This window comes from Hypomesus transpacificus, chromosome 3 (genome assembly GCF_021917145.1).
Source record: "Hypomesus transpacificus isolate Combined female chromosome 3, fHypTra1, whole genome shotgun sequence".
NCBI lineage: Eukaryota > Metazoa > Chordata > Actinopteri > Osmeriformes > Osmeridae > Hypomesus > Hypomesus transpacificus.
In genome coordinates this window covers 13,378,376-13,399,932 of record NC_061062.1, presented here as the reverse complement: position 1 = coordinate 13,399,932, position 21,557 = coordinate 13,378,376, and the positions used below count along the sequence as shown (strand labels likewise).

Here is a 21,557-nt window from a genome sequence, read left to right as displayed (position 1 = left end):
TCTGCTAGACTGTAGTGATGTCAGAACCATTGTGCTCCCGGTCCTGCCTCCCTATTGGCTGATGATGATTCTGATAGCAGGGCCTCGTAATGAAGCCCAAATCAAGCTGCCACATCTGAGCAACAATATGACAGGAAGTTCCCTGACATTGCATGCATGTCGCTGCCCAGAGACCCACTCTGATTCCAAACACACGATGTAAGTAGTGTCAAACCTACTTAGATGCTATGCAGGCTATGTCGACATAGCACAGCGGTGGTGTTTTGTGTCTGTTAGGCAGCTTATTAGCTGTTAAAGCGTTGAACTGCGGTCTTCTTTATAAGCGGTGACAAGGCATGTCACCGTCGCCATGGGCAACCTTTCATCAGAGAGTGGAAGGCACTTGTCTCTCTGTATCGACGAGGAGCGGCAGCCTACGTCTGCTGAGAGCCACTCACATCAAGAGAACATGAACCTAATCAATACAGCGAGGAGAGAGGAGGAGAGGGGAGAGGAGAGGAGGAGGAGAGGAAAGGAGGGGAGAAAGGAGGAGAGGGGAGAGCAGAGCTGTCCCAGGAAGCTCTGAGTCACACGTCTCTTACCCGTGACCAGGAAGGTGCAGCGCCCCGCCCCGGCCTCGTTCGTGATGTCGCAGGTGTACTCTCCGTATCCCTCGCGGTTGAGGCTGCGAACCTGGTAGTCTGTGTCGTCGCGCTGATCGTTGAACGTGCCAACAGTGAGGAGGCGTGTCCCCAGCTTCCACTCGTACTTGAGGTCGCGAGCGGGGTGAGCCCGGAGCAGACGGCAGGTCAGGAGGAAGGCCCGACCCAAACCCTGACGGACCTCCGTGTACACCGGCTCCACCGTGGGGGGGTCTGCCATTGGGATTACAGGACTTAGATTAGATTACTGTAGTGAGTTTTCTAATTGACACAGGATTAGTTACATGAGATGAACATTTGTTGAGTGTAGCACATAACCTTTCCACAAATGCACGCACGCACACACAGACACACACAAAAAAATACACGAATGCAGTGGCATCTAACGAGCCACTGACACGAGAGGAGAGTTGACACGGAGGACTGGATGCAAAAAGCAAAACTTTCAAAACCACTGCCTGACTCTGCACTAAATAGAGTGGGACCGCTGGGCTGCATCTAAAGTGCTGTATCATAGTCTATGATTATTATCCCACGCAGGGCAGTATAATGGGCAGAGCAGTCAGGGCTTGAGAAAGGGCCATCTTTCACCACCCATCTTATTCAGAGAGCTCTCCGAGGAGCTGTCCTCTATTGACTCTGTGGAGGGAGGGAGCACAGCTAACAGCCTCCCGGTGGAAGAGGAGGAGGAAGAGGAGGATGAAGTGGACGAGGAGGGGGTAGAGAGAGAAGAAGGATATGGGCGAAGAAGCTGGAAGAAGAGATGGAAGAACTGGAGTAGGGCGGAGGAGTAGAGGGAAGAGGTGGATTCCTTAGGGACTGTTTTCATTTAGTTCAAAGAAAAACCGGCCTGGTTCACAAAAGATCTGAGTGCCACTTCAGAGCAGATGATACTCCACATACATCTAGACTTCATTCTACATACTTCTAATCTTCTCTTCCCTCCCTAAAGCCCTCTTGGCCAACTCTCTATCCCTAATGCTTGTTATAGGCTGAATCGGGGTAGATTAGCATGTTGTAGGATAGCGTGCTACAAGGGTGAACATCAATACGCTTCGGAGCACATTATCTCTTTTGTATTACTGGAGGAAAAAATAATTGCAGGCGAAGATGAAATGCTTAAAGTAGTAATAATTGGGTATTTTTCAGAGGGAGAAGTGATCTTGGTCGGTTGGGTTTGGAGTGATGCTGAAGGAATGGATGTGCGAGGGTGGCAGTGAGTGTCAGAGAACGGCTGTAATTATCTCTTCATTAGACTGCAAATAGCACATAAATAATCATCAGCTTCCTATCAATGTTCCAGACAATTCACATGAAGTTTGGAGAATGTTAGCGACTGCAGGACTACACTATCTGCACTGACATGCACACACACAGACACAGGCATGCACAAACGCCGCTACAAAGCCAGATGCCACATCACAAACAAAGAATAGGTGTGAAAGTGACAAGTATGGGCATTGACCTTTACAGTTAGCATGCCTGGAACAATCCCTTCTAACCCCTGCCCACACACACATGCTCCCACACACACACACACACACACACACACACACGTAGCTCTCCTCTAAGGAAGTTGGAAATCTCGAACAAAGCCAGCATGCCCTCTCTGGCCCCCGACTCAGTTTCTGCTAAACTGCACACGCACACACACACACACACACACACACACACACACACACACACACACACACACACACACACACACACACACAGAGAGACCAACACACACACACACAGTCACACACGTCATAATTACGTCTTTGTCAGTGTTTAGCTTGTACCCTGGCCAATAGATCCTATTAACCCTCAAGTTGATAAGGTGTCGTAGGAGATGGACTGAGGTGGAAACGAGGGATGGAGGGAGAGGAGGGACAAAAAGGGCAAGTGTCTCCGCTCTGCACTAAAGGGGGAGATAAGTGTTAATTGGGTTCACGTATGTCACCTGGGAGTATTCAATTAAGACTGAGTGGGTCTGGAGTCAGTAGAGCTGGCAACTGGGGCTCGGGGCTGGGCAGGAAAGATGGGGGGGTGTCTAACATCTGCTCCTATCTTGACCAGCCTAGACTCATGGTTAGGTTGTTGTTAGTCATGAGAGCAGTTCATCCCTTTACACTTTGACATATTCCCTGAACCCTGGTGGTTTGTGCTGTATCCGTGTGTGTGTGTGTACAATAGCAATCATTCACGCTTGCGTAACTGGATTAAAATGGTTGGCCATTGTCAATGTCTTCAGCTCACATCCTGTATGAACCACAACGAGAGGCGTGTATTTCTGATGTAAGGTGAAATGGCATGCTGATAAATATCAGACAGAGTACCACTAGAGGAGGGATTCATTCCACTTTCCTCATACAGTGGTTACATATGCAGCCATTGTAGTTGAATGTAAAATGTAATTAATTCTATTTAAATCTTTGGTTAAACGCTGCCCTGGTTAAACACACTACTGTGGATACACACACATTCTTCCTCAACAGATGGCTAGTCGCCATGGCGTCACCGAGGGGGAGGGACAGCTGTGGGGGAGGAGGAGGGGATGGAGGGATTGAGAGAGAGAGAGATGGAGAGTAGAATGAGATGGATGAGAGAGAAAAAAGAAGCCTATTTTCATTTCATTACCAATATAACAGAGTAATGCTGATCTGGGGGCTTAAAGCGTGGGGATATCCAGGGCAATCTTTCTACCTCCCTGGTGACTGTGACAACATCCTGCTGCCCCTCCTCCCCTCTCTTTTTTCTCTATCCTCCAGTCCAAATTTCGGTCTCTCCTTCTTTCTTTTCCTCCCTCTCCTTCTCTCGCTCCTGTTCCCGTCTCGATCCATCTGCAGAACCACATCCCTAAACCTGTCTTTCCTCTCACTGCTCCCCCCCTTCCTCCACGCTCCTCTTTACTCTCATCCCTCTCTCCATCCCGCCTCCCGCCCCCATGGACTCTGCAGTGGAGCAGCCTCAGCTGTCAGAGATGGAAGTACAAAGACATCATCCAGGGGCCCACACTGGTACCCAGCGTGGGCACACACACACAAGCACACGCACACAAACATACACAGCCAAAGGCTCACTCTGGTGCCCAGCTCCACCACCAGTATTCAGGCTTGTGGACAAGGATTATCCCCTAGCCTAGCCTAGCTTAATCTAACGTAGCCTAGCCTAACCTTTATTGTCAATGGAAGCATAATGTCTTGACAATGTGTTATAGGAGGCTGGCACAAACACACATGGAAACCCAACCACACCTATACACACACACACACACACAATCATTCACAATGTTTTACATACTGCCCTATGGGGGGGTTATATTGTGTACACTGTCTGCAGACAAGCAGCAGTAAATCAGAACCCATCCACTCAATTTGTGTATAATACCATGGCCTGCTGCCTTCATACTAACTTCACCTTACATGCCGACTCTCAAGGACAGTCGCTGCAGGAGTTACATAATGAGAACAGTTAAAATGGCTAACCAAAGAATCGTGACTCACACTCACACAAGTACACGAAAACATTTACACACACACACACGCACGCACACACACATCACACATCTTCACATGCAACATAAATGGGATGAGAAAACAGACAGAAAGATAGAGTGATGAGAGAAAGAGATTGAACGCAGAGCAGCATATGTGAATGAACTGCAAAAAGGCTTTGGTTTCCCATTTGGCTTCCCTGAACAGAGAACCGCAGGTCTCTCTCTCTCTCTCTCTTTCTCCCCCTGTTCCCTCCCTTGTGTGGTCTCTCCTCTGTGTGTTCTCTCCTCTGTGTGTTCTCTCCTCTGTGTGTTCTCTCCTCTGTGTGTTCTCTCCTCTGTGTGTTCTCTCCTCTGTGTGGCCGGTGGTGGGGCTGGTCTCATCCCTCCTCTCCCTCTGGCAGAGTGGGGCACAGCGTAGAGTACAAGCTGCCCACAGGGATCATCCTTGGCTGACTCACACTACTGGGCAATGGTCCTGGTGAGCCATAGTCACACTCACACACACACAGCTACTCATTCAGCGGCTCATTCTTTACTCACAGTGTGCACCAGTGGTGTGTGAGTAGGGGGAGGCAGACAGATTTTTCGGAGGAGTTATGACACCAGGAAGTGAGAAGCGGTGATCTGAGCGAGAGAGGCTCTGGATTTCCACCAGGCAGCCTGCTGCATCACCTCTCCTTTCCTCTCATGTCCTCTTCTCTCACCTCCTTTTTCGAGTCGCACTTATAAAGTAGTAATTCATTCCACCAGCTCGCTCCTGTACACCATTCATCCCAACCCCACTCCACCAGGTTACATACACCAAGGGCAATTTACATTATGGATTATATGATTACATCCCCTACTCCCCCCCCCCCCCCCTCACCTGCCTCTCCAAAATGCTCTCAGTCCTCCTGCCTCTTCTCCTGAACACAGCAAGCAAACCACTCCCACTAATGGACAGGAACACCTACACATCGTTCTTTGCAGGGCGTCGAGGTTTTGAGGGGATGGATGGATGGTGGGCAGCTGATTAGGACACATGAACCTCCCTCCCTGGGCTAATAGAAGAATCCCAGAGGTGGTCACACGCCTGTTTTCAGCACCCAAGGTTGAAATTCATATCAAACCTTGTGAATGATACAGGATGTGGTTCGACATTGATTCTCTCTCCACCTCTCCCTCTCTAGTAGTATCGAATCATCCATCCATCAATCTATTTACCTTTCTATCCATCTATCTCTTTCCCCCCCCATCTCTTTTTATCAGCATGAGGGATCTGAAAACCTCCATGAGAGCCAGATGGTAGAACACAGAGGATGAGACTTAAATGGTATATAGCAGACAGGAAATGAGGATGTGTGGGACAGGAAGGAGATGCAGACATAGGAGACCCCTCCAGGCCACTCACACTGCACCACCAGCTCGATGAGGGCCTCGCGGGGTTTGACGTTGAAACCGTTGTACTGACTGGTCTGGCAACGGTAGGTTCCCGTCAACTCCCTGGACACGTTGAGAATGCGCAGCACGCCGTCGTAGCTCTCGATGGTCACGGCTCCGTCGGGCATGGCCGCCTCCTTGTCGGCCCGGGACCAGAGGATGATGGGCTTGGGCTTGCCGGACACCAGACACTGCAGCTCCACCGTCTCCCCCTCTTGGACCACCAGGGAGGACTTCCCCCTGGGCACCGTCAGCTCTGGAGGGACTGGAGACACCGGGAGGGAGGGAGAGGAGGAGAGAGAGGGAGGGAGGGAGGTACAGAGAGGAGGAGAGAGAGGGAGGGAGGAAGAGAAAGGGGGGGGTAAGAGAGAGAAAGGGAACGAAAGAGAGGGGAAGAAATGGAGGGAGCGAGAAACAGAGACTTGTCATCAGAGACATCGCGTTGACGCAGGAAGTACAAAGGCAGAAGTAAGCGAGGTGATAAAGCACTGCCTGGGAGACACGCCGTCTCAGGTCAGTCGTGTAGATCAGTAGAGTCCTCTCAGTTTGAGGCTGTGGGATTCTGTTCCCCTCCAGGCCTGGCCGTGGGCATCAGCAGCCCAGCACTGTGCTCCTGCTGTGCTGCTGTGGGGCGTTACTGCAGCTTGTAATGTTCTGCTCCATTGGCTATGGGACAGGGATGGGACAACAAAGTCTAACACTGAGTCAAAGACAGGCCCAAAGCCTTACTAACACATCCAGACAGCTAGATAGAGGGGATTGTTAGAGGGGACAGAAACTTACACATACATTTTTTTCACGCATGCATGCACACACCCCCCCACTGCCACCACCAGCACTGGGTTACGTAAGGCCCTGCAGGAAACCTGCTCCAGAAACCTGGGTGTGTGTATAGGTGTGTGTGTGTGTGTGTGTGTGTGTGTGTGTATAGGTGTGTGTGTGTGTATAGGTGTGTGTGTGTATAGGTGTGTGTGCTTTCCTGTATGCATGTGTGTATTCTCTCGAGGTTAGACCACACTAGCAGGCCTCTTCCAGCTTTCAGGGCAGGTCTAGAAGGTTCTAATGGAATTGGTTAATAGACTCTATGCTCTTCCATTAAGTAGCTCTAATGGCCCAACAACGATCACATGTCCATCTCACTGAGTGTTTTGAGGTTAGCTCCCACTCTATCTGGCTGTCAGAACCTCCACCAGAGAGAGAGAGGGAGGGGAGAATTGGAAGGAGGGTTACGATCACTGTGCTTCTACGTGCTGTCTCTCATCTCTAAGTGTCTCTCATCTCTCCTGAGCATTTAAAAATAAATTATGTCTAAACATGTTCATAGATGTACGACTTAGAGAGGACCAGTTTGCCTGCCATTAAGCTGTGTGAAGTAAGCACTATTTACACACAAACACACTGGGAGATGATCAGACAAGCTTTCACAGGTGACCCAGCACAGTCAGGATGTAAATAACCATGAGGGTTTGAAGTATACATGTGCTAGAAAATATAAGCAGTACTTCCACACCAATTAACACTGAGCTGGAGCTGATTAAGTGGATGGATCCTGATTACAGGCGAGTTGGCGTGACAACACTCCTGTTGGGATCAAAGCGACTGGATCTTATTATGCTGCTATGGTAACAGTGGAGGATCAGGTAGAAAAACTGAATTTGAGTGTGTGTTGGCGATTGTGTGTGTGTGTGTGTGTGTGTGTGGTTGTGTGTCTTTTACATCTACCTCCTTGACATTGTGTGTCCTTACTCCTGTCACACACTCAAGTGACAGCTTCAGACTCTTCCTCGTCATTATCCTCTTCATCCTCTTCCTCCCCTCTCCTTTGGGATAATAAAGCAACTATCAAGTTGTCAGAGAAGCTTTCAAACCAATCAGCTCTTCAGAGATGAATGTTCAAGTGAAAGTAGTCAAGGACGCAGACTAAGGAAACAGCAGAGGACTGCTGGACTGGATCCAGCAAAGAAAGACAGGAGTCACACCTCTACAGTCCTCCAGGACTGGACTAGGACATGGTAGGACAGAGGGACTAGACCTCTACAGTCCTCCAGGACTGGACTAGGACATGGTAGGACAGAGGGACTAGACCTCTACAGCCCTCCAGTAGAAGACAGTCCTGGACTAGCATATGGTAGGAAAGAAGAACCAAACCTCAACCTATCGAGAACAGGTCAACAGCCTTAGAAAAGGTCAACGGTTCTAGAAAAGTTCAAGAGTTCTAGAAAAGGTCAACTGTTCTAAAACAGGTCAACAGTTCGAGAAAAAGGTCAACAGCTCGAGAAGAAGTCTGTTCTCCGGGACCTCTCACCTGTCGTAGACGAGATGTTGACGTCGATGCTGATCTCCGGGATGCCGCCGTTCCTCAATGAGGCCACGCAGGTGTACGTGCCGAAGTCGGTGAATTTGAGGTCGATGATGTCCAGGTTGGTGGTGCCGGGGGAGACCTCAGCGTCGGTGTGGGTGATGACCATACGCTCCGAACTGCGCAGCGGACGGCCATTCTTCAGCCAGCTGAACATCAGCTCCTCAGGAGGCGTGGCCTCCACCTGGCAGGAGATCTTGACCTCGCGGCCGATCTGGATGTTGTCGTCGTTGTGGTAGGGGTCAGGGGTGATCCAGAAACGACCTTTCCTCAGGCCTGAGGGACGTGGACATAGAAGAGATTAGAGGATTAGAGGGAGAGAGAGCGAGAGACAGCGAGAGAGAGAGAGAGAGAGAGAGAGAGAGAGAGAGAGAGAGAGAGAGAGAGAGAGAGAGAGGACAGGGCTGGGATTCAGATGAACAACCCCCCCTCCACACCACCCAACCACACACACACACAAACATTGTTCAATGCTGTACATGCTCTAATGCAGAACCCTCTACCCTCAAAAATAATTTCCGAGGGGAATTTGTGAAATATTATATGGCCAGCCAACCGCAACATAAATACATGAAAACTATGAACACAGCACAAACAGGAGCGAGGTTGTTCTCTTGTTCCACTGGGATCCCACCCACATTCTGTTAACACCACTGAGCTGAAATAGACTCTTTATAATAGAATCTTCCAAGGGGCACAAACATACTGTACACAGTTATGAACAGCGGATAAAAATACTCCAACAGAAAACAATATTAACGGTTAGTCCTATTTTCTTGGCCGCTATTAAGTCCTCTATTTATGTTGTGACAGGATATACAACTGCTTACTGACCAGGACGTGCAGCTGCTGTTCTGTGTGGGGGCAGCTTGTTATTGTCCTCATTAATCAGAGAAGAGGCAGACATGCCCAGCACCCCTCCACCCCCACCTCCCCATCAGGGAGGACACTCCCCTGACAGAGAAGACACAAACCTCTCCCTCACACAGTTTTGGGGGAGTACAAGGCACCGTGGTGTTGATCCGGCTCGGGGCAGCAGACTGCACATCTTATCAGGATCTGAGTCCCAGAGAGGACATGCTCCTTCAGAATGGACGCCCTCCGCCCTCCACCCTCTGCCTCCACCCTCCGCCCTCCACACTCCACCCTCCGCCCTCCACACTCCACCCTCCACACTACACCCTCCGCCCTCCACCCTCCGCCCTCCGCACTCCACCCTCCGCCCTCCACCCTCCACCCTCCGCCCTCCACACTCCGTCCTCCACCCTCCGCCCTCCACACTCCACCCTCCGCCCTCCACACTCCACCCTCCACACTCCACACTCCACCCTCCGCCCTCCACCCTCCGCCCTCCGCCCTCTGCCCCCAGAGAAACCCCAAGACATGCCACACCCACACCCCCATGTACTGACTCTTTGAGAAGACCCCCCCCCTCCCCTCCTTACAAAAAGAAACCAGTTCCGGCTGAGTTAATTTGTTCATAATGACCTCCACCAGGAGTCTAGATGATACATAAGAAAGGTTTTACCAACACAGCATTGAGAGACAGACACGTCATCCCCACTAGCACACACACACACACCACAATACAGCATACACAGCAGGCACGACGACCTCATTAGCATACAGTAATAACATACCTCTTCAAGTCTGCACCTACTGTACAACAATGAGTCCTGTGTGTGGGTATACACACAGAGTAGGTGGAGATCCACCATCAGAGATGTGATACACTGAGTGGGGGTTGAACTATCTGTGTTCAAGTTTTAAGATGCGTAACCCTGCCATCTCTGCTCAGGGTCTCGACCTGTCAAGCATGAAGTGTACGTCCCACACATATATATACACACAGACAGTCTGCTGTACTCCAAATGGAGGCTTTAGAATTGGCTACGACTCTAGTTGGCTCTGGTGTGTTCTGGGCCTGAGTCTGGCAAACTCTCTCTCTCTCTTTCTCTCTTTCTCTCTCTTTCTCTTTCTCACACCAAGGCTCATTTACAAGTCATTAATGGAAATATGATGCACTGTGAGCCCCACCACTGTAAATAATTTAGGAACAACTTTTATGAGATCTGATTAACATGTTGATTAACATGCTGGCATCAGATCTGAACAAGTTCCTATGGCGACAGGGAGGGGTGACAGTAGGCTGTGTAGTGTACTGGAAATATCCACGTTCACCATAGTGTACCCGACTGTTATGGCTGCTCTCTCTCTCTCTCTCTCTCTCTCTCTCTCTCTCTCTCTCTCTCTCTCTCTCTCTCTCTCTCTCTCTCTCTCTCCCTCTCCCTCTCCCCCTCTCTCTCTCTCTCTCTCTCTCTCTCTCTCTCTCTCTCTCTCTCTCTCTTCCTCTCTCTCTATCTATCTATCTCTCTCTCTTCTGTTCCCCATTTCTCGCTCTTCATCAATACGGCAATTTTGCTGAAATGTTATCTTTAGATGAGCTGCATAATGCTAGTGAGCTGCCATTATGAGACGTAAACACGGCTTTTATTGCACTTGCAGTGTGAGAGGAGAGGAGATGAAGGGGGTAATCTTTATAGACATGCTCTCTCTCTCTCTCTCTCTCTCTCTCTCTCTCTCTCTCTCTCTCTCTCTCTCCTCTGTCTAACTCTCTGTAGTAGCACGTGGATTGGGGTTTGATCTGAGTAAATGTGTTAATCTGGACAAAGCTGTTTATCCATCCTGACTTGTAGTTAACTGTGAAGAACGGGCTTTGAACAGGTCTCTCCTGCAGGTCCATGTCAGCCTGGCTGTAGGACTGGGAGAAGCAGTGGAATCCACTGCTTTTGGCATTAGCCTCGCTGGTGTTCGTCTTTACAAGCACCTTTCATCTGACACCCCCCCCAAAGCTGTTTACATCTTTAACATGGAACAGGCTGTCAACTGCTGAGGGTTAGGCCCAACATGACGCCCTAACACACACACACACACGCACACACACTGATGCACCCCACTCTCTCTTACATTTGCATGTACGACCGAACATGACAGTTGCATAGCCTCTCTGGTAGTCCCTTAACCTGTTTTAATGAGGACGGTTTCTTCAGTATCGCTCCTCGCATCAATTAGCTGCACAAACAGTGGAGGAGGAGGAGAATTGATCTGGTCCTTTCTGATGAGTCAGTCTCTTTCTTATTCCCACACACACACGCACGCACGCACATACAACGCAGACAGAAAGACAACACACTTGTCCCCCACAGTACACACATCCACAATCTCACATCACCACAGATTCTTTGAAGATTGACGTGCTCAGGTCTCCAGGAGGCTATAGACTGCAGTGTTTGCTGTGTTAGACCTTGGTCACTTAGCGTGTCTGTTCTACCGGTCTTGAAGAGGAGCAAGCCGCCAGGATGATTTGACTAAATAAATAAAGAGAGGTGAGATCTTGTGGCAAGGCTGCACGGTCAGCAGTGCACACAGACACACACACACACACACACTTATGCAAACTCAAACGCTGCCCCACCACCACCACCACCACCACTCCCCCCATTCCCACTGATAAATAAGTTATAAAGCACAATGTCAGGTCATTTCTCCCCCTGCACCGTCAACCAAAAAGGCCTCCACACAGCACACTATTGGCCTCTCCAGATCCTGGGTGCTTTTATCCTCAGCCTGTACCAGTAATGTGATAGCTTGTGTGTGTGTGTGCGTGTGTGTGTTTGTGTGAGTGTGTGTGTTCGCTGCGAGCTGCTTTTCTTTTATTGATGGTGTTGTCAGTGGTAGCTCATCACTGCCCAGGGAATACCTGTCAGGGCTCAGAGAGTGCTAACATAAGCTGGATTTCTAACCTCAACTTTCACCCTCCCCCCTTCCCCTTTGCTCTCCCGTACTCCCTCCCCCTCAAGTTCTCTCCCTCTCCCCTCTCTCTCTCTCTCTCTCTCTCTCTCTCCCTCTCTCTCCCTCTCTCTCCCTCTCTCTCCCTCTCTCTCTCTCTCTCTCTCTCTCTCTCTCTCTCTCTCTCACACACACACACACACACTCTTTCTCCACTCTCTCTGAACTCAGCAATGTTCTTCAACTCTGATTCAATGTGTCAAATGGCATAAATTACCCTGTTAAATACAAGTTTACTCTGAGCAAGGGTTGGAGCAGGCAACAGTTTAATTACTCAAGTCAAATCTCAAACCAATACTAAACACTAAATATTGTCCAATCGCCTTTGGCCATTTTGATGGATGAGCGGGATAGTTCCTCCCCTGAGCACTGCTGTACTGCAGCCAAGAGACTGGTCCAGGTCCTGGCAGGGCTGCCGGTGCTGTTACCAGCCACAGAGCTGGAGATGCATACGAGCCATCTACTGTAGCCCCTCACCTCCCTGCACACACCTACACAAACACACACGCCTACCCAGCCCTACCTACCTCGGACCAGGATGGTGGTGGACTTCTTCGCAGGGTTGCCCACGTTGTTGCTGGCCACGCAGCTGTAGACGGCTGCATCCTCCAGGGTGACGGCCGGCAGGGTGAGCGTGCCCCCGTTCAGGACACTCTTCCTGGGCAGCTCGCCGGGGGGTGCGGACCCAGGTCAGCGTGGGGGTGGGTTCGCCTCCCGCTGTCACACACACCAGGGTCACCGTCTGACCGGGGTTCACCACCATGGGGTCGTCCACCAGGAGCTTGATGGTCGGGGAGGCTGGGGGGTTGGGAGAGTGGAGGGTGGAGGGTGGGGGCACAGAGGGGAAGGGGATTAGGTTTGCAAACAAGAAAACCCCTCTTAGAATGCATGACATATGAAATATAGACTCAATATGATGTATCTTCATGTGGGAGCGCTCCCTCCTCTACCTGTTCTGTTGGAGAGGGAGAAGCGCACGCTCTTGTCCGAGAGGCCGCAGACACTGCGCACCGAGGCCACGCAGCTGTAGTTGGCGTAGTCCTGAGGACGGAGGTTCTTCAGCTTCAGGATCTTGGTTTCCCCCTGTGAGACCACAGCACGGCAGTCAGGTCAAAAGGTCAAGGGTGTGCCATTCAGCACCATACCGTTTTTTTGTGTGTGAAAGCGTTGAGTAATACAAGATGACACCCAGACTGAGGTGTGGCGGTCTCACCTGCGTGAAGAACAATTCCTAGACAGGAAGGAGGTCATGACTGTCTTATCTGTCAAGTCTCACCTGTGTGAAGAACGGTTCATAGATCTCCACTCCCTTGTCCGAGCCCTGGGACAGGAACTCTCGTCCGCGGCGCCAGCTGTAGCGGACAGGAGGGTTAGAGTTGGCCACGCAGCGCAGGAACACGGTCCTCTCGTAGTAGAACTGCTCCTTGGCCTCGCCGATACTCTGGTGCACCGTCACCTCCGGATCATCCAGGACTGCAGGGAGGGAGGGAGGGAGGGAGGGGGGGGGGGGGGGGGAGGGGGGGGGAGGGAGGGAGGGAGGGAGGGAGGGAGGGAGGGGAAGAAAGGTTTGGTGACCCAGTCTCTTCTGGTTTGCAGTGAGGGTATTTTAATGACATCAAGCTGCCTAGGAACAGTTTTTGTCACTTGTTGTGGGCATAGACGGAGTGGTCAGCCGACACTCTCCTCTCCCCTCTCTTCCTCCCCTTCCTTCTCCTCTCCTTTCCTCTTTTTTCCACTCCATTGTACGTACACTTAAGCATATAACCTCTTAACAACAGGCAAGATTTGCATGATTTATTTATTCTGTGTGTCTTCTGTTGCAGCATGGCCGGTTCTATGCATACCGCATGAGGGACTGGAATCCCATTTAAATATAATTTACAGAAACATTTCTTTTTTGTCTGCTGCACTTTGGCATCAACACAGAGAATCGCCAATTTGTGGAAACCGTCTGGTAGAACATCAAAAGACAGACTCTTCAAACCATCCTGAAGAAGAAAGGGAGGTAAGAAAGAAGTTCAGGAATCCACAACTTCAGTCCGTAATTGTCAATTGTCAAGTGCAGACAGACACTCAAGCGAGGCGCTTTAAGAAGTTTTGACAGACAGAGAGACTAATGCAGTGAAGAGAACCACTTAGAAACTCCACCAGATAGAGGGGCTTTTAAAACTGTGATTTTGACGAGAGCTTGATAATTACTAGAAAAGTGCTTGACAGGGGAGCCAAGGGCTCTTATGATCTACTTCAGGATGCAGAGAAGTACCTTGATAAAAACAGAAACCCTCCACAGACAGCGCCGTGGGCTGACCAGCCTCACTTCCTGTGAGGCCCCATCACGACGTCTCTGCATGTTTAATTATGTAGAGTGGTCTTGCATGGAGGCCAGTCATGCCCTCGCTGCGCTCCACGCCAGCTAGTATCTGGGTCAGCTTTGGACTCCAGACCTATCCAAGGGTCTTTGGCTTGGCACATTCTTCTCTCTGTGTTCCCTTTGTCACCGTGAGGAACATTCATAAACTCTTCACTTCTTCAAGTCTTTACTTTTCGTTTTCCCTTTCCCACGGCAGCGTTTGGAGATCTGTGGGACAGCCTCTTCTCTTCATCGTGAGGGAAGACAGGATCAAACATATGTTCTGTGTCTGACATTTATCTTGGAAATGGGTGCCGTTTCGGAAGAGCTGCAGCAACCGTGCAGCATGTTGAGAAAGAGCTATGCAAATAGCAGTTGGGGGAGGCACTGAAATGTGCTGAATCGTATCATAGCAGCAAAATGTCAAGAGAATCAATTCACAATTATCCTCTGCGATCAAGACTGTCATATCAGAGTGATTCATTGGTTTCAGCTGTGTACAGTAGCTAAAACAATCACTCCCTATACATAGACATACATGTGTGTGCGAGTATGTATGGCCGCAGCCCACTCACAATACACGTCAACGCGGATGGACTTGATGGCAGGCGAGCCCAGGCCGTTGTCAGCCTTGCAGTAGTAGCGTCCTCCTTGGTGCCGTTGGATCTTGGCTATGCGCAGCGTCTCGTTGAACACGCTGGAGTCCTGGAAGCGATCAGACGCGCTGCCTGCTGTCTTGGTCCAACGGACCTGAGGGGGGAGAGGGAAGGAGGGGGTGGTTGGGGGGGGGGTATGGGGTTCAGGGATGAAGGTCAGTTCCAGATGGGAGGGGGGGAGGTTGGGGTGAGGGGTGAGCCCCAGGGGGGAGGAGGAGGGGGAGAGAAAGGTAGATAAAGATAGAATGGACATCTGGTAAGAGAGGATTAAATCTGGATGGCAGGCTGGAGGACCAAAGGTAATCAGGTCAGCCAGTAACACACACACACACACATCCATGCAAAAAAGGGCTGTTTTGTTGCTGTATGTCTTCATATTTCATACAGTGCAGTATTGTAAGTCCCAGAAAGTCTAAACTGGTGTCACAACAGCTTTTGTGGATAGTTGTGAAGGAAGGAGTACTGTCTGGATGGTTGGGTCTGTGTGTTTGCCCATGGTGTCATTGTTCAGGCCCATGGACTGACGAGAGGTCATCAAACATTGAAGAGGCAGTCTTGTGAGATTCCTCCAGAGGTAGCTACATGTGTCTAACAGGCATTAGCCATTATGGAGGGTCATATCAAGCTGCTACATGCCACGCGGGCTATCCCCCTTCCTGAAAGGCATGCTCAAGACCTGGGACTACAGGAGATATGTACAGTAGGGCTCGGACACAATATGAGACAAATGTCAATATTCTTTAAAGCAGCCTTTTGGAGCGTAAAAAAAGTTTTTTTTGCTGTTACTTTTGAATTATTATTGAACTTATAGGCTCAAGAATGTCAAGAACGACTCTAGGGTGTTTTATCTGAAGCACGCACAGGGGCCTTGGTGTAAGGCCGCTCACCGCTGCTGTCAGCAGTCTGACAGGCACAGAGTGTAATATAACCACCTTAGACCACCTCTGACCTCCAGCTTCCACCCTCCTCCTCCCCTTCCTCCACCTCATACTGCCGAAGTCAGTCTCAACCTCAGAGAGTCGCTCCGTCAGTCTGACGTATGCACTCAACTCTGCTCTGAGGTCAGCTGATCATGCCATCCTGTGATAGGCTGACTGTGCCGCTAACTGTAGCCAGTCAAGCATGTTGATCGGACAGATAAAATACATTAACCATCTGACGGACGGATGGACGGATGGAGATGGAAAGAGGGATGGATGGATGATGGAGGGATAAGATGAGTGCTCCCTTAAGTACTTCCTCACACATTCTCTCGCACACACACACACACACGCACACACACACAGATTGACTGATGTCACTTTTCAATCCATTCATACAGAATCAGTCAGGCATGATTCAGTTTCCTAACCCTTCCCAGCAGCAAAGCGCTGATCTCTGAATTAATTGTAAATGCATGTGTGTTTGTATTTACTGTAAGTCTGTGTGCATGCATGTGTGTATAAGTGTTTGTGTGTGCGCGTCTTTGTGTGCATGTGTTTATATATGTATTTATGTGTGTGTTTGTGTGTGTGGCCCCCAGTGTACACTCACTCCACCAGTCAGCCAGACAAGTGGAGCAAATTGTCCATTCAGCCCAGACCATGGCCTTGCTGGTCCTGTGTGTGTGTGTGTGTGTGTATTTCTTCCTGTGTGGCTGACCTACATTGCAACAAACCACTCCTTTATCATTAGTTAGCTACTGCTCCTAAAATATGCGGCATGGAGCGTTACTGAGCTACCCAGTTAAGCCTGTGTTTGTGTGTGTTTGTGTTGAGGGTGTTCCGAGGTGTAATCAAGGTCCTCTAACCTCCCTCACCCTACAAATGATCCCCCATCTCACTGACTAATTGGAAATGTCTCAGCTTTCATTTCCATTCAAGATTGAGTTTGTCAGCTAGTGTTTCCCCCCCCCCCCCCCCCTCTCTCTCTCTCTCTCTCTCTCTCTCTCTCTCTCAACCTAATTTGTCTTTGCCTCTCTCTCTCTCCCTCTTGTTTAGAATAATAACCAGCAGAGATACGGCCAGCCTGGTCTCCATGACCCCGCCCATGGCGAGGGGATCCAATCCATTACATGCTCTGCTGAAGATGGGAGGTAGCGTGGATTTGTTTACACGCATATTGGTGTTGGTTAGGAATAACATCGTATTGGAATTCAGGGAGCTTAGCCACGCTAGCTTTCTCAAATACGGTCTGTGAGTGTGTTTGTGTGTGTCTAGATTGGTGTGTGTGTAGTAAGGGCATGCCCTATCCCAAGTGACTTAAGTGTATATTTCTGTGTTCAGAAGAATGTGATCATTTTAACATTTCACTAAGCAAACAACAAAGAGACAGACTGTGACAGAATATAAATCTATTCATATGATGGATAGTACTGTGGTCAACAAGAACTGAAAAACCTGTATATCTGTCGACCTGCCTGTCTGCCTGCCTCCCTGTCTATCTGGTCACCTGCCTGTCTGCCTGCTTACCTGCTTTTCTGTCTGCCTGGTTTCCTGCCATGCCATTATGACGTAATGATGATAATACCTGTGAGACAGACATATGGGAGAGGAAGCTGTTTGAGAGAGTATAGAAAGCGTGGCTTATAGAGTGAGAATGTGTGTGAGAGAGTGTGTGGGTCAAGGAGAGAGAGATCTAAAGTATGTGTGTGTGACTCACTGAGAGAAGAGTGTGTTTGAGAGAGATAAAAGTGTGTGTATGTATGAGAGCGAGTGAGAGACAGAGAGATCCAGCCTCAGCACCAGGGCTCTGCAGTGACGTAGGGCCCAGTGTGGGAAAGACAAGCGAGCCAGCCCATTGGCTATTCTATTTATAGCTTCCTTCCTCCACAGGCTGTCATCAGCAGCAGCCTGCAGGATCTGCCACAGGCCTGGGTCTGTGTGTATGCGTGTGTGTGTGTGTGTGTGCGTGCGTGCGTGTGGGGGAGGACAGACAGTGACTGGAAGAGAGGAGGAGTGGAGAGGAGGAAGATAGGAGGTGTGTCAGAGTTAGATGAATGTACTGTACAAAGGAAGGGTGATATAACAAGCCCTACACACAGTTCACTCACGCGCTCCATTTCAAAAACAGGTGGAAAGGCCAGGAGAATAGAAGAGGAGGAGGGGGGGATGGGAGAGGAGATCAGAGAAGGTAGAGGGAAGAAGAGGGGTTGAGGAGAGAGGAGAGGAGACAGGAGTGGAGAGGACAGGAGGAGGAGAACAGAGGGACAGGAGAGGAGTAGATAGGGGAGGAGGAGGAGAAGAGAAGGAGAGCAGAGCAGAGGAGGTTGTCACTTCTGGCTCCACTGGGCTGACAGCGTGACAGAGGAGAAAGGAGATGCCAAGGCAACAGCCAGCAGGCCTGGACCTGACCCAAGACAGCTCCATCTGAGACAACAACACACACACTGTAGAAACACACAGAATGACAAGGTAGAGATGAGGAACATCGAAGGGGGAGGAGAGGCTGAGGAGGAGGTGGATGCGAATACGGAGGAACAGGGCGAGGTGTAAGTAGAGTACCGTCGTCAACATCTGTGTGTGTGTGTGTGTGTGTCAGACGAGTGTGTTTCACTCGTAGGAGCGTGAGCCCGGCCTGCCGCAGAAGGCAGCGCTCTCATTCCCAGCTCCCCCTGAGAACCCATCTTCTCTTCATTCTCCTTTCATTCGGCTTCGCACTCAGCCAGAAATTGCTCTTCAGAGCGTTTTTGTGCATAGGAGCCCCTGAGTACTTTTGGGGCGTAAATGGCAGACTCCCTGGTGACGAGCTGCAGTTCTGCTCCAGCTGACTCTCCTCTCCCATGGCGTCTATCTCCTCCCCCCACGGGAGGTCCAAGCACGTCTGCCTGATCGCTCTCATTTACACACACATGCCGAGCTCAGGCGGTAGAACATAGCTAGGTCACAGTGTGTGAGTGTGTGTGTGTGTGTGTGGGAGGAGGAGGGGGGGGGGGGGGGGTTTAAACAGAACTCTGTGGACCCTTTATGTGTATGTGTGTTCAGTAACGTAGGCGTGTGTGTATCTACAGTGTCACTATGACAGGAACCGAGGGGGGATTGGAACATAACCCTATGTACCTTGTGTGTGCATGTGTGTACCGTAACGTAGGTGTGCGTGTGCACACGGTACGTGTGTGTGTGTGCGTTACCTGGGGTCGGGGGTGTCCCGTGACCAGACACTGCAGTTCCAGAGTCTCTCCCTCTCTGATGGTGTACACTCTCTCTGTGTAGCGCTCCTCCTCAATGTTGCAGGCGTGGCCAGAGTGCACGATGCGCACTGTGGGGGGCGCTGAGGAGACAGGAGGGAAGGTCAGAGGGCAACATGTGGACCAGACGCCTCAGAGGACATGCTCACGGGCTTAGAAAAAACGTTGGAAAACAGGCGATGCATTCAGATGGGAAGAAGTAGCTACTGTCAGGCCTACAGAGTTGCCATTACCTCTAGGTGTAACTCCAGTCTAAAGTGTTAATATGTGAACTCTCCATGACACGAACACTGCGAGATGCTACGTGAATATGTTGTGATTCATCACACCTCTTGCACTTAGCAACGCTGTACTCGCATGCTTGGTGATTTGCTCATGTTTACTCATTTACTCTTATATAAATACAGTCAGGATATCTGTCGTCAGGTAAAAATAACTCACTGGTTTCATGTGACTTATGTGGTTGCGAATTATACCCAGGAGATGGAAAATGGAGATTGTTCCATTATGAATTTCAACCGCTGAGCAGCAGAATAAACGGTCAGACAGACAGTCTGGAGACAGACAGACAGGAGACAGACAGACAGACAGGCTTGAGACAGACAGACAGGAGACAGATGACAGACAGACAGTCTGGATACAGAAAGACAGACAGACAGAGGCAGGAGACAGACAGACAGACAGACAGACAGACAGACAGACAGACAGACAGACAGACAGGCTGGAGTCAGACAAACAGACAGGCTGGAGTCAGACAGACTGGAGACAGACAGACAGGCTGGAGTCAGACAGACAGACAGACAGACAGACAGACAGACAGACAGACAGACAGACAGGCTTGAGTCAGACAGACAGACAGACAGACAGACAGGCTGGAGTCAGACAGGCAGACAGGCTGGAGACAGACAGACAGGCTGGAGTCAGACAGACAGACAGGCTGGAGTCAGACAGACAGACAGGCAGACAGACAGGCTGGAGACAGACAGACAACAGGCAGGAGGCGGGCAGCAGCAGCTCCAATCATCCCCCTTTATAAAGCCTCTCTCCTGGGGCTGCTGTAATATCCTGCTGCTCTACCTGGCGCCCTGGCAGCTCTTCCAGGGGACCGAGCCAGACTGCAGGAGTGTGCTCGAGATGAGCCAAATATCATGAGAGGATTGATGGTGTGAAAGTAGGCCTCTACTGAGACGCTCCCCCCTATCTCAGGATATCAGCACACGGGAATAGCAGGAGAGAGAGAGGGGAGATGTTTAGCTAGGCAGTGTCAGTCCACTGTAAGGGAAGTGCCAAATGAACCATACACACAACGCAATTAGTTATGCTAATTGAAAGCAAGAAATTCCCAAAATAGCTTAACAAGCTAAAGGTTAGCACAGCTCTGCTGGATGTGACTACAAAGCAGAGAAGTATTCTTCCTCCTCTCCTTGTGCCAGCTGCCTGCCTCCTTCCCTGTCCTACTTTCCTCTGTTCTCTATTTATAGAGAATGAGTCTCTGCTCCCCCAGATGACTCCACTAATATGCCATCCTGTGATGCCAGGCTTTCTGATGCCCGTGCCTCGCGCCACTCTGCGCCAAACAGGCCCCGGCGGACACCATGACAACCAGTTCCCAGCGTGCACCTCCTCAATTTGGGCCATTTCCATTGGTTTAGGGAGTGAGAGTGGCATATGGTTGAGGCCGAGCATATGGATCAGTTGAGGTGGAGTGGGATTTGAATAGGTGAACAGAGACAGGGAGGAGAGGTGAAGGGAAGGGAGAGGAACAACTGCATCTTGCTGTAAGCCGTGTGCCGTGTCTACAGTACGTGAGTGCGGTCTATGACTGAAATAGGTCCTGGATGATGCAGCTTTTCTGAGGCTAAGTGAGAATCAGAGCAGTGCTCCAACACTATTTCTCTCTGGTCCCCTTCTGTCCAGCTGTGGATGTGAAGCTAGTGTTATACACCAGTCTTTGTCCTGCTGTTGTACGGGCCCAGCAGCACAGCGATTCAGAGAGACCAGCCTGCACGCTGGTCCAGGTATTTGACTTACCCCATCCAGCCTGCCTTACCACACCTGCAGTACCTACCAGCTTGGCTCCAACAGGCTGTACACCAGGACTTACACCTACACCAGGGAAAGCTTAAAGCATTAGAGCTCTCCTTGGCTCCACTGTCCAGACATTCCCACTAAACCAGGCTTTACAATGCTCCTTTGAGAGGGCATGGAAACATCTCCCCTGAACCAGGCATGAGACCAAGCCCAGGACCTCCCAGGCATAGTGTTAGTCTACTACAGTTCAAGAATTAGACCTCCCCTCGGAAGATTACGTCATGGATCCATATTGTGTTCACTTTCCTTTAATTCCATAATCCTTCCATTTCCTAATTCATGGAAAAAAGCTCTGCGCTGTTTACATGATTTTTTATCAGAGACAATACCAGCGATTAGACTTGTCCCAAGCCACATTGCTTGACTAGCCAGGGGCAATTAGGAGACGTGTTAATGTGTGTATGCATGAGTCTGTGTGTGTACACTGTACAGTGTGTGTGTGTGTGGGTAAGTATCTGTGCTTGTTGTGACTGATTAAATTGCTTTCCACTCATAAAAAATCCCATGGAATTAAGCTGCAAAACGCCTCATAACTTTCATGACCAC

At 50.1% G+C, this 21,557-nt stretch overlaps 1 protein-coding gene across 1 annotated transcript in view; it reads right to left on the bottom strand.

Annotated features, from left to right (window-relative positions):
* The window catches only part of mdga2a (MAM domain containing glycosylphosphatidylinositol anchor 2a), a 57,328-nt gene that overhangs the window by 18,187 nt on the left and 17,584 nt on the right, over positions 1 to 21,557 (bottom strand). Inside the window, 9 exon segments of the mRNA XM_047018423.1 lie at positions 582 to 854; positions 5,513 to 5,806; positions 7,847 to 8,176; positions 12,277 to 12,424; positions 12,426 to 12,547; positions 12,700 to 12,832; positions 13,026 to 13,222; positions 14,675 to 14,849; positions 18,864 to 19,003. Coding sequence (XP_046874379.1) covers positions 582 to 854; positions 5,513 to 5,806; positions 7,847 to 8,176; positions 12,277 to 12,424; positions 12,426 to 12,547; positions 12,700 to 12,832; positions 13,026 to 13,222; positions 14,675 to 14,849; positions 18,864 to 19,003 — 1,812 coding nt within the window.